Source organism: Anguilla anguilla, chromosome 14 (genome assembly GCF_013347855.1).
Source record: "Anguilla anguilla isolate fAngAng1 chromosome 14, fAngAng1.pri, whole genome shotgun sequence".
Lineage (NCBI taxonomy): Eukaryota > Metazoa > Chordata > Actinopteri > Anguilliformes > Anguillidae > Anguilla > Anguilla anguilla.
This window is the reverse complement of record NC_049214.1, coordinates 31215537-31227445: the sequence shown is the minus strand read 5'-3', so window position 1 is coordinate 31227445 and position 11909 is coordinate 31215537. Positions and strand designations below refer to the sequence as shown.

At 48.3% G+C, this 11909-nt stretch overlaps 2 protein-coding genes across 3 annotated transcripts; one reads left to right on the top strand and one right to left on the bottom strand.

The window, feature by feature from the left end:
* Positions 1–128: 128 nt before the first annotated feature.
* thnsl2 (threonine synthase-like 2) lies at positions 129–5568 on the top strand. 2 transcript variants are annotated; one of them, XM_035390087.1, is made up of 9 exons: positions 129–285; positions 502–738; positions 1146–1340; positions 2188–2340; positions 2584–2820; positions 3587–3735; positions 4099–4224; positions 4395–4549; positions 4879–5568. In XM_035390087.1, exons 2-9 carry the CDS (start codon positions 516–518, stop codon positions 5096–5098), a joined length of 1458 nt encoding a protein of 485 aa, XP_035245978.1. In that variant the 5' UTR covers positions 129–285; positions 502–515; the 3' UTR covers positions 5099–5568. The 2 variants fall into 2 exon arrangements, with proteins under 2 accessions (XP_035245978.1, XP_035245979.1); XM_035390088.1 differs by having other exon boundaries at positions 143–392.
* Positions 5569–7569: 2001 nt separating this feature from the next.
* Positions 7570–10880, bottom strand: oxt (oxytocin). The gene is made up of 4 exons (XM_035392291.1): positions 10732–10880; positions 10172–10293; positions 9124–9328; positions 7570–7925 (listed from the first exon to the last, which is right to left on the bottom strand). The coding sequence occupies exons 2-4, from the start codon at positions 10289–10291 to the stop codon at positions 7771–7773; spliced, it is 480 nt and encodes a 159-aa protein (XP_035248182.1). The 5' UTR covers positions 10292–10293; positions 10732–10880; the 3' UTR covers positions 7570–7770.
* Between the last annotated feature and the right edge of the window lie 1029 nt (positions 10881–11909).

Here is an 11909-nt window from a genome sequence, read left to right as displayed (position 1 = left end):
AGGAAATACACTGAAGAAATATAGGTTAAGCAGCTCCTTCAAGGTTACAAAGACAGTGTCATATCTATAATACCAGCAGATGGCGTTATGGTTTTCATGCACTTGCCAAGTTTCCTTGTGAACTCTGTTCCTCGGCCAACGCTCAACTAAACTGGCCACTCAGCACGCACTGCTTCAGGAAGCGGCGGGAGTTGGGGCAGACAGAGTTAACAAGATTATTATTTTGCTAAATAGCATGCATCAGGAAAACAGTCTGAACGTCTGCATATAAGTTATTGACGCAGAGTAAGTCTGAATACCGTTAGGTTGCGTAAACCTTGAAATGATTTAATGATCACTTTACAGCGCGTCGAGCTTGTTTTATGTTGTAAACCTACTGTGATTTGACATTGGTAAGTAATCATGCATACTGTGTAATGACAAAAAAAACTATTTGTGTGCGCGCGGCGTGTGCATGTGTGAGCATTGTGTGTTGCTGACCGCCGTTTGTTGCTGTCACAGGGACCAGGTAAATTATGCGCTACTGTAGCACGCGAGGAGGAGTGCAGGGATGGGGATTCCGGGAGGTGCTGTTCTCGGGCTATGCGCCGGACGGGGGGATGTTCATGCCGGAGACCGTGCCCACCCTCACCCCCGACACCTTGAGGTCCTGGGCGTCGCTGTCCTACCCGCAGCTGGTTCAGGAAGTGTGTGCCCTATTCATTCCGGACGATCTCGTCCCTCGCCATGATCTGGATGGTAAAAAGAACAAAAAACTTCCCGCTCCACTTACTCTAGCAGTCTCTCAGTGATTCCCGATATTACACAATTGTACATTTCACAGTATAACGGTTGCTGTCGCATTACTTAGAGTGCAAACTGTCCCATACTGTTATATGGGAATTTAGAACTATAGTTTAGTGACACTGAAAGGATGAACCAGATTTACACAGAATATTGTCAAGAATTTTATAATTTGTCAGTGAAGTTCATGGTATGGATTCTCGTTATATATACATATGGCCTGAAGCTAATAGAGACATTTTAACATAATTTTCCAGGTATAATTATTTGTCACAATACGCGTGGGCAGAAACTGTTTTTTTTTAGTTCGTTTTTTTTCCCCTTCTTTCCCTCCGTCTGTCTGTCTGTCTTGCTGTCCCCAGCCGTTCTGTCTGGTGCCCTGTCTCAGTTCTCAGTCCCCGGGGTGGTGCGCATGGCACAGCTGGGCGGAGGTCTTTCCGTCCTGGAGCTCTTCCACGGAGAGACGCTGGCCTTTAAAGACCTGGCGATGACCTGCACCACCCGTCTGCTGGACTACTTCCTGCAGCGGGAGAGCAGGCGCGCGACCGTCCTCGTGGGTGAGGGTCTTCTCCGCTCGCCTCCACGTGTTAGTTTGGGCCTGTCAGGTGTCCAACTTCTCTGCGCACAAATACCCATAATTACAGGATAGCTTTTATCTCAGTAAAGTATAACATAACGTAACATGACATAACATAACGTAAGACGAGAACAGGCCATTCAGCCCAACACTGCTCGTCTATTCCTACCACTAAACTGCACTTCATGCTTAGTTCACCTAAAAGCTAGATAGTATCTAACACTGTATCAAGTCGGGCCTTGAACACCCCCAGCGTCTCTGCCTCCACTACATGTCCAGGCAGGCTATTCCACACACTGACCACTCTCTGTGTGAAAACATATTTCCTAATGTCTGTGTGAAATTTACCCTTTGCCAGTTTCCATTTATGCCCCCTCGTTCTGCTAACCGAACTCAACTTGGATAATGTTCTGTAGTTCACTTTGTTAAGCCCTTTAATAAATTTTAAAGCCTTAATCAAATCTCCCCTAAGTCTCACAGGATTCAGCGTGTGTGTTTTTCTGTTCTGCTGGAGCAAATGGTTTCAAAACAAACTCATGTGTCCATTTCCATTTGGGTCATTTCAATTCCAAGCATATGGCTACGTTTTTAGAATCCGTCTGCTGAAGATGGATTGGCGGTGTTTGTATCGGTTATGGAGTGCCCGTATGTCCGGCGATGAGTCATCATCCTTCTTTTAATTGACGTCTGTTGATCGCAAGTTTTTAGTTGTGGGGTCTTTCCGTTTTCCGGAAAGTTCACCGGTTTCATCGCGTCACGGGCTCTGTTGCCCGAAGCGGCGTAGCGCGGGCGCTGGGTATACGACGCGCCTCTCTGTCCCGCCGCAGGGACGTCGGGGGACACGGGCGGCTCCGCCATCCGCGGCGCTCGGGGGCTCGGGGGCGTGGACGTGGTGGTGGTGTTCCCACGCGGGCGCGTCACCGCCGTGCAGGAGAAGCACATGACCACCTGCCTGGAGGACAACGTGCACGTCTTCGCAGGTCAGTGGAGCCGGTTATCAGACGCTTTCTGAAAACATATTTTAAATACAGTGCTTTTTGGCCTTTATTTGGGAAATATGGATTCACATGACTTCTTTTCAGACAATGTGTACTTTCGTACAAATCAGACCGGACCTGGACCAAATGAGCATGTGACATACTTTAACCCGTAAGAAGGAGGGGCGTTGTAGCGGAAGGATAGCCTCACTCTGAAAACGCGCCGCGCTGTCTCTGCGTCCCCAGCGGACGGCAGCTCGGACGACATCGACGTCCCCCTGCGCCGCCTCTTCGCGGACCAGAGCCTGGTGAGGGACCACGGGCTCATGAGCCTGAACTCCGTCAACTGGTGCCGCATCCTGGTCCAGCTGGCCCACTTCCTGTACGCCTACCTGCGGCTGAGCGGCCTGGAGCGGACACCAGGGGGCGCTCTGCCCAGCCTGGAGGTGGTGGTGCCCACGGGCGGCGCTGGAAACATCACGGGTAACGCGGCGCCCCCTGCCTGCGGATGCTGTCATCACATCGGCCTCTGCTTCTCTTCTCTTTCTTTCTCCTCTCTCTCTCTCTCTCTCTCTCTCTCGGGTCTCGTGCACGCTATCATATAATAAAAGGAAGTTCTTGAGAGCTCTTGAAAGGGACAAAGTTCTACACCCCCTTATCTTTCTCAGCTTCACCTTCTATCACATAAACAACTGTCTTTCTGTGCTAATCTTTCTCTCTCTCTCTTTCTGTCTCTCTCTCTCCCCCTCTCTTTCTTATTTTGCCAGATCTCTTTATTTTCACACTGATCCTGAATGTTTATAGTTAAAGCAGTATGCTCGAAACCTGTGCATGTCTGTTGCCAGCCACATAAGCGTAATGTAATGGGGGTAGAAATGACACCCCTATGGCATATGGCTTTGGTCCGGTCCAGGTCTCTCTTTATGCTGCCTGATGGCAGAAGCCATTCTCTGTGGGGGTGGCCAACCCTGGTCCGGGAGAGCTGCAGGCACTGATTACAGACCTCGCCTGTGTGTTTGGTCTGAATTGGGTGCTCATACTGTATTAGGCCAAAAACAAAGGTTACAACCAGCAGGAATCAGCAGGACCCGTCGAGACCCCAGAACCAGGGTCCCCAGTCGTATGCACCTGCTCCCAGTAAGACCTGGACTGGCTCAAACTGCTCTGCGCTGGGAGTGCTGTTTCCACTGCTGCGTTGTGTGTTTTCTGTTTTTTGACGTAATCCCGATTGTTCGTGTCCGTCTTCCAGCTGGCTGTATTGTGAAGCAGATGGGTGTGCCTCTGCGACTCGTTGCCATGGTGAATGCCAATGACATCGTGCATCGGGCGGTGCGGAGCGGTGACTTCTCCATGGCGACCGAAGTCAAGCAGACTCTGGCCTCTGCCATAGACATTCAGGTGTGCTATGAAGTGTCAGGTCATGGCTGTGTGTGCGTGTGTGTGTGTGTGTATGTGTGTGTGTGTGCGTCTCTATGTGAGTATGCATGTGTGTTTGAGTGTGAATGTGTGTGAGTATGTACTGTGTGTGTGTGTATGTGTGTGTGGGTGAGTATGTGTGTGAGAATGTGAGTGTGAGTATTTACTGTATGTGTGTGTGTATGCGTGTGTGGGTGAGTATGTGTGTGTGCGTTCATGTGTGTGAGAATGTGTGAGTGTGAGTATGTACTGTATGTATGTGTATGTGCATGCGTGTGAGAATGTATGAGTATGTACTGTATGTGTGTATTTGTGTGTGCACTAACAGGAAGTGTGACTCCTTAGGACCCCTACAACATGGAGCGGGTATTCTGGCTGTTATCAGGGCGGGACGGACTGCTGGTGAAGGGGCTGATGGAGGAGTTTCAGCGTTCTCACAAAATCACACTGCCTGATGCACTCCACAGCAAGGTCAGCACAAGCTGCCCCCCTCCTAACCTTTGCTGTCATCCCCTCATCTCTCCAATCTCTCCATCACACACACATGCACACACACTCTCTCATTCTCTCCCTCCCTCTCTCTCTCTCTCTCTCATTCTCTAATTCTCTATCTCTCTTTCTCTCTCTCCCTCCCTCCCCAGTTGTCGTCGGTGATGTCTGCCGGCTCGGTGACAGATGAGGGGATTGTGGGGACCATGAGGAGGTGCTGGGAGGAGAATCACTACCTGCTGTGTCCTCACACTGCTGTGGCTGTCTGGCATCATTACCACAGTCCCCTCAGCCCTGGGGAGAACAGGTCAAACACTCCCACACACACACACAGACACACACAGACACACAGACACACAGACACACACACACACACACACACATTCGCTCGCTCTCTCTCTCTCTCTCTCTCTCTCTCTCTCTCTTTCTCTCTCTCTCTCCTACACACACACACTCACGCACTGACACACACTCTCTCTCACACACATAGACACACACACACACACTCTATCTCTCTCTCACACACGCACACACACACACACATTTTCCAACTTTACCTCATAATTCCATCCTAGGTGCTGCACACCTTGCTTCTCTGGCAGGAGGCGCTGAATGAGCAAACTCTCCCTGTCCCAGGTGTTGCATGGCAACCGCATCACCTGCCAAGTTCCAGGATGCGGTGCAGAAGGCGGGGCTGACTGTCGATGTCCCGGAGGAGGTGCGGGCCTTGGAGAAAATGGCGACGCGCTACGAGAACCTGGAGCTGGGTGAAGACTGGGAACGCAGGCTGAGGGAGCGCATCGAATCCGTCACCTCCGTCCGGCAGCGCGGGGCGTTGTTTTACTCACCGGTGTAAGCAATTAGGTGAGGAACCTGAGAGCGTGGGGGCGTTGTTTTACTCACCGGTGTAAGCAATTAGGTGAGGAATCTGAGAGCGTGGGGGCGTTGGTTTACTCACCGATGTAAGCTATTTGGGAAGGAATCTGAGGGTGTGGGGGGGGGGGGGGGTGTTTTACTCAAGGGTGTTAACAATCTAGTGAGGAATCGGATTGTGTGGGACCTTGTTTTACTCACCAGGGCAACCATTCCGGTGAAGATTCAGAGATTGTGGGGCATTGTTTTACTCATCGGTATACGCAATGCACTGAGTAATATAGCCAGAGATGTGGTGTAATTGGTGAAATTCTAGAACCGAGAGTGTGATACAAACAGAAGCACTTACAACCATTCTGTCCTTAGACATGTTGTGATTTTATAAGATTTTGCGCATTTTAAACAAACAATATAAGTTAATAAATAAACAAATCGAATTGTGTTTATTTTGAATTCCATTTCAATGTAGTTTCCAGTAAAAAAAAAACCTTTTCAGTGGGTCTTTTACGTTTTTCCTGTATTGGCTGCAGCAGAACTGAGGGTCTGAGTCAGGCGGGTAGTTAAAACATGGTAATCCAGTTTCTCTGTTCTGCTGTCCAGCCCTAGTTAGTTTAGGCACGCTGTAGCCGTCGTATGTATTCTGCTTTTCTTACCGGACTCCACGTTTGGGGTTTTTTGGGGTTCGCCCAGAGTAAGGTGCTTTTGCGGAGGAGGCTCCTGAAATGGCGTGTGTCTTTGCATCATTTCAGGAGCTGTCTGTGTGTTGAAATGTTTCTGTACCGTAGAGCAGCGGTTCTCCAACCCTCTTAAGAGGGTTGGAAAACCTTAATCCCTTAATATATAAGACGCACTTAATGAATGAAAGCACTACCCGCCATTTTTATTCAAATTTAGCAAGATTTATGTTCAAACACGCAATTAAACGGATAATTCATTTTTTGGTTGCTTTTTTTCAAGGTTACTTCAGTTTTAGTGTATGTTTTTGATTGGCTGAGATTGGCTTTTTTTGTATGCAATGAAGCACATCTTGCATATTTAAAAATGTTCCTGAGGACAAGCTAGCATACAATGGCTGGTACAGAGTCATTTGGGGGTTCAGGGTCTAGAGCAAGAAGATAAAATAGTCAGTTAACCAATGAAATACCTGCATGGGCTGATCCAGAATTGCCAGTTAACCCCTCCCAGGACCTAGTGTTGCTGTGCTCTGTCCTGCCTGTCCTATCTCTGTTCAGCCTCCTCAGGCTGATAAGGTTTATTACTGCATTATGTGATGCCCACTGCCGTGGCCTTGGAGCGATGATGTCACAGTTCATCATGACTCAGCGATGTCCTCTGAGGTCATTGATACAGGTCAGGTGATTTCTGGTGCACTCTGTCACTGTGTGTTGTGCCCGCATGAACACACGTGGACAGGCCCGCAGGCATACACACACACACACGCGCACAGACACACACACACACACACACACGCGCGCACACACACACGCGCAGACACACACACACACACACACAAATTAACATTGGTCCTTTGTCGAGTATGTGTGCTTGTACTCTACGTGAGGGGGGGAGAGAAAGTGTGTGTGTGTTTGAGTGTGTGTGAATGTGAGTGTGTGTGTGTGTACTGTCTGGGAGGGGGAGAGAAACTGTGTGTGTGTGTGTGTGTGTGTGTGTGTGTGTGTCAGGGTTCATCATGACTCAGCGATGTCCTCTGAGGTCATTGATACAGGTCAGGTGATTTCTGGTGCACTCTGTCACTGTGTGTTGTGCCCGCATGAACACACGTGGACAGGCCCGCAGGCATACACACGCACAGACACACACACACACACACACACACACACACACAGTGTGTGTGAATGTGAGTGTGTGTGTGTGTACTGTCTGGGAGGGGGAGAGAAACTGTGTGTGTGTGTGTGTGTGTGTGTGTGTGTGTGTGTGTCAGGGTTCCCACTCGTCCTGAAAAACCTTGAAAACCTGGAAATTTATCGACTAGTTTTCCAGTCATGGAAAACACCTGGAAAATTATAAAATGTACAAAATGTCCTGGAAATATTTGTGAGGTCCTGGAAAATTGTAGGCTAGGCTATGGTCCATGTTTCATGTCTGCAAGTCTAAGGCATGGAAATTGTCCTTGAAAAGTCCTGGAAAATGATTTCCTAAAATGAGTGGGACCCATGGTGTGTGTGTGTGTGTGTGTGTGTGTGGGTCTACAGGACCTATTTTTGGAGTTGTGAGATGTATTATTCCCATGGAAAAAGTGTTAATTGCCTGTGTGTTTAAGGTGTTAACTTGGTGCTAACTGTGTAGATTGTACTTCTCAAATCAAATCTAACTGTAGCCATAGTTCTGAGACAGATTTACTTTACCATGTTATCACATGCAAGCGTATTTTCAGATTTAAAAAAATAATAAAAAAAGGAACAGACCCCAGTGAACACAGCCAGAACACAGAGGCACTCTCACAAGTCTTTATTAATTAGTGGTCTTTCTCCACCTCCTGTACTTTACAACACGTCGCTATCATTGAAATTTTTTATACACAGATTTACATCCATTTGCAATGTGGTCATTATACAGGGGTATGTATTTATGTCGCTGATTGATTGTACATCCCTGGAAACTAAGAGCCTGTCCTGAGCCCGCCGTACGCGCGGCTCATTGGTGGAGCCGATGAGGAGGGGCGTGGCCAGCCAGGTGCAGGAGCCTCACCAGGAATTCGGCTCCCAGGCCGGGGTTGCTGATTTCCGATTGGCCGGCCAGGTCGTTTTCGCCGTCCCCGGCTACGCAGGATTGGTCGAAGCTGCAGCCCTCTAAAGAAACGGGGAGGACATTGGCATTTAGACAAACGAGAACATGACCATGGATGGGTACAAATGCACTTTGCCTCCCAAAAAAGCAAAACATCTATCCTTATTGGTTACTCTGCAGGTGGCATTAGGATATCCATCCATCCATCCATTATCTATACCCACTTATCCTGGGTAGTGTCGCAGGGGGTGCTGGAGCCTATCCCAGCATGCATTGGGCAAGAGGCAGGAAGGCATTAGGATATAAAGCATAGAAAAGAGGCGTGAAACTCATGATCTATGATCCACGCATGGAAAAACTGCCCTTCCCTGAGTGTGGCACATCAGTGCAGAAATGCACAAAACATTCCATAGACTCCCGCTATGGCCTACATCAAAACAAATCAAATTGGTTTTGTTTGCATCGCGCTTTTTACAGAGAACTGTCACAAAGTAACATAAGGTAGATTGGGCAAAAACCTAGACCTGAACCCCCAAAGAGCGAGCAGTAAGGTGGGAAGGGGGGAAGAAATCTTGGGAGAAACCTGGCTATAGAGGGGGGCAAGCCCGTCCTCCGCTGGCCGGCCCAAACGGGAACAACGCAGATGGGACCCCAGAAAGAGCCGGCTGCTTGGGAATGGGCGGAAAAAAAATAGACGCGTTGGTCAAGCAGGCTCCTGAGGGGTGTAGTTCCAACCCCAGTATTTTTAGCCAGCGTTGAGTTGGCTTTTATCATTGCCTCCAGTTGGACGCAGGATTGTGATTTGTCATAAGAATTAACTGACCATTAGTTTATAAGCAAAGCACATAAGCAGAAGCTTGCCTCACATCAGTGTCACACTGGCAGGATGAGAGTACTCTAAGTCTGATGAGTGAGGCTAGCTACATACTACTGTAGGCTATGAGTCTGATAAGTAAAGCCTGACAGTGCTATAGGTTATAAGTGAAGCCAGCCTCACAGTACTGTAGATTATGAGTGAGGCCAGCCTCACCGTGCTGTAGGTTATAATTAAGGCTAGCCTCTCAGTGCTGTAGGTTATAATTAAGGCTAGCCTCTCAGTGCTGTAGGTTATAATTAAGGCTAGCCTCTCAGTGCTGTAGGTTATAAGTGAGGCCAGCCTCTCAGTGCTGTAGGTTATAAGTGAGGCCAGCCTCACAGTACTGTAGGTTCAGAATACAAAAGGGGCCAGCCTCATAATGCTGTAGATTTTGGGGTTCTGACCTGAGTCGCAGCAGACGCCCGGCGCGGCGCAGCGTCCCTCCTCAGACCCGCAGGGTTTCCCTCCAGCCTCGCAGGGGGTGGGCAGGTAGTTCTCCTCCATGCAGCGCGCCGTCTCTGGGGAGCCCACCCAGCAGCCCAGCCCCTCGCCGCAGCAGATACTGGGGCCGAAGCAGCGGCCCCTGTCCCCGGGGCCACACGACAGGCACTGGGGGCCAAGCCAGGGTGGGAGAGGGGGGGAGACAGAGAGGGGAAGAGAGATGGGGAAGAGAGAGGGGAGAGAGAGAGGGCAGAGGTAGGGAGAGAGAGGAGGGGAGGCAGAGACAGGGCGAGAGAGAGAGATAGAGGTAGAGAAAGGGAGATAGAGGAAGACAGAGATGAGGGGGAGAGAAAGAGGAAAGCCAGGTATAGAGAAGGTAGAGAGAAAGAGAGAGATGGAGAGATGGAGAGAGGGAGAAATGGAGGGAGAGAAGGAGAGAAAGGGCGGAGGGAAAAACAGGGAGAGAGTGTGAGAGAGTTCCACTAGGAAGTAATGCAATACCCCCACCCCTCCTGACACACATACAACTTTTTGTCCCTTTGTCATCATTTCTCAAGGAGTCCCAGGTGTGAAAAATGCACAGGTGCAGCAGAACTGCGGCTTGTGGAGTATAATTAGCGTAGATACTCATTTACACGCACAAAACCGGAATACATATCATTTAGCCTTCAACTTACCTCATGTGCACAAATGTCATGAAATTACCACTGACAGCTTACATAATTTTACAGTTTTTCTCACAAAATTTACAGTAGGCTGTGCAATAAGACATCAAATCTTACAACACTGCCTTATACTAAACAGTAAAAGCCCTCTAGAAAAGCTGGAATTATTTTGTCAAAGGCAAAATGTCTGGTTCAGGAGACTTTGGGCACAGGCTAACACACAACCAGCTGTACCCCTGACAGTCAACAGCATGAATTCTACAAAACCAATGGACCTCTTGTCCAACAAGCCCTCAAACCCCTATGCCCCCCCAAACCCCACCGTCCCCGCTGCCTTATGCTGTACCTTGCGTGAGGGGTATTCCTCCAGGGATCTTTTGCCCCCGATGGGGCAGTTGGAGATGTAGCAGGCTGAGCAGACAGACAGCAGGCTCAGCAGACACATGGACACGGCGGCTCCCGACATGGCTGCGTGGAAAGAGAGAAAGAAAGAAAAAGGGAAGGAAGAAGAAAGACGGGATGACACGAGAAATAACAGACGGAACATGGGATTAAGGTTTTCACAGCATTGGCCGTTCCGTTCGAAGCTCAACACAACGCTCGGACAAAAGATGTCATTTCCAAATAAAAATTAAAAAAAAAAAAAAAAAAACACAGAGAACATATCTCAGTTAAACTGAAGTCTCAGAAATAAGAGTTACGTTATAGTGAGACTCCAAAAATGCCCAAGAGAAGAGCTGCCCGAATTCTCCTTTCTCATATTCACCGATAAAAGTGCGCCAAACCCCGACACAAACGGCTAGCACACGTACAGACCGAAAGCTCAACGGCTAAACGCTACAAGAACAGAAGAAGAGGGAGAGAGAGCGAGAGAGAGAGAGAGAGAGAGAGAGAAATCAGACTCACTGCGTTTTTTGGTTCTCGATGCAAACGGAGCGAAGGAAAAAGCCTTTTTTGGGTTCTGGCTTGGACGACCCCGCTTATGTAGCCCTGCACGCCGGCCGAGGCAGTGACATTGGCCTGATTCCGTCACTTAAGGTTAATGAGCGGACTTTAATTGCCGCGGCGATAATCAGAGTTCCTGATTAGGCCGCAGGAACGGGCAGCGCCGCTTTGCCGCGTTTGGTCGGAGGTCGGGGGAAGATAGCCATTAGAGACAGACCAGCGGTCGTGACTGCACATTTTACCAGGCGGGAACGAAGTGCGCGGAGTTATTAGCGTATAATAATGCTTTTCCGTGCGTCTGTTGCACATATTTTGTCACATTCCTGCCCATTTATTTCAGCCGACGTATAGTGGCGCTCGTTCCATAGCCCCATTGTCTGCAGAATGTTACAGAAAGCCACTCTGTAGGTGAATTCTGCGTCTGGTGTGACAGCTCTGTACTGCCGGTGATCTTGAATCTGAAGATGAGTCTGAATTTGAAAGTTTAAGATATGCTTTAATTATATGTTTAAAAAACTGCACACTTTGTACAATACAGATGGTGGTGAAAAAAAGAAATGGAGGAATTGACAGTGTTTTGACAGTGGACGCTTCCATTGGTGTCCAAACTACAGATCTGGAAAGAAATTGGGAGACCACATCAAATTTTCAGTCCCACAGTTTGTGGGTCTGTGTCAGTCTGTAATATCTAGCTTTTCGTATTCTTTCATGACCACATTTGATTTTAATTCAAAATAGAAATATTGTCATTCAGAAGATTTATTTGCGGAAAATGACAACTGGTCAAAATACTGAAAATACAATGTTGTTATACATTGTTATAAAGAGTTGTTATACATAAGTTTACACCTATAAATAAATAATAAAAAGGACAATGTCTTCCCTTCGGGAAGGGTTCAACAATGAATATTTGGTGGAGTAACCACTTCTTCAAGAAATATGGGATGATCTCTTAATTTTCCATAGCTTGAACATGGGGTGTGTTTTCCTGGCATGGTTTGGTTGCACTCATACTCTCAAAAGTCAAAGTCAATGTTGGCCATTACTTAATGGTCTGGATAAATCGTCTTTTCAGCGTGGTAATGCATCTCTTTCCTGCAGAGATGGGAGTCTTTGAAGATGACAATGCGCCCTTTCAG

What these genes read in the sequence shown, in the direction of transcription:
- thnsl2 (XM_035390087.1), top strand. Translation starts at nt 516, where the DNA reads ATGCGCTACTGTAGCACGCGAGGAGGAGTGCAGGGATGGGGATTCCGG. An exon ending in CCCTCGCCATGATCTGGATG is followed by an intron (nt 739 to 1,145) that starts GTAAAAAGAACA and finishes TGCTGTCCCCAG; the next exon opens with CCGTTCTGTCTGGTGCCCTG. An exon ending in CTCAGCCCTGGGGAGAACAG is followed by an intron (nt 4,550 to 4,878) that starts GTCAAACACTCC and finishes TCCCTGTCCCAG; the next exon opens with GTGTTGCATGGCAACCGCAT.
- oxt (XM_035392291.1), bottom strand. Translation starts at nt 10,291, where the DNA reads ATGTCGGGAGCCGCCGTGTCCATGTGTCTGCTGAGCCTGCTGTCTGTC. An exon ending in AGGAATACCCCTCACGCAAG is followed by an intron (nt 9,329 to 10,171) that starts GTACAGCATAAG and finishes CTTGGCCCCCAG; the next exon opens with TGCCTGTCGTGTGGCCCCGG. An exon ending in GGGCGTCTGCTGCGACTCAG is followed by an intron (nt 7,926 to 9,123) that starts GTCAGAACCCCA and finishes CCGTTTCTTTAG; the next exon opens with AGGGCTGCAGCTTCGACCAA.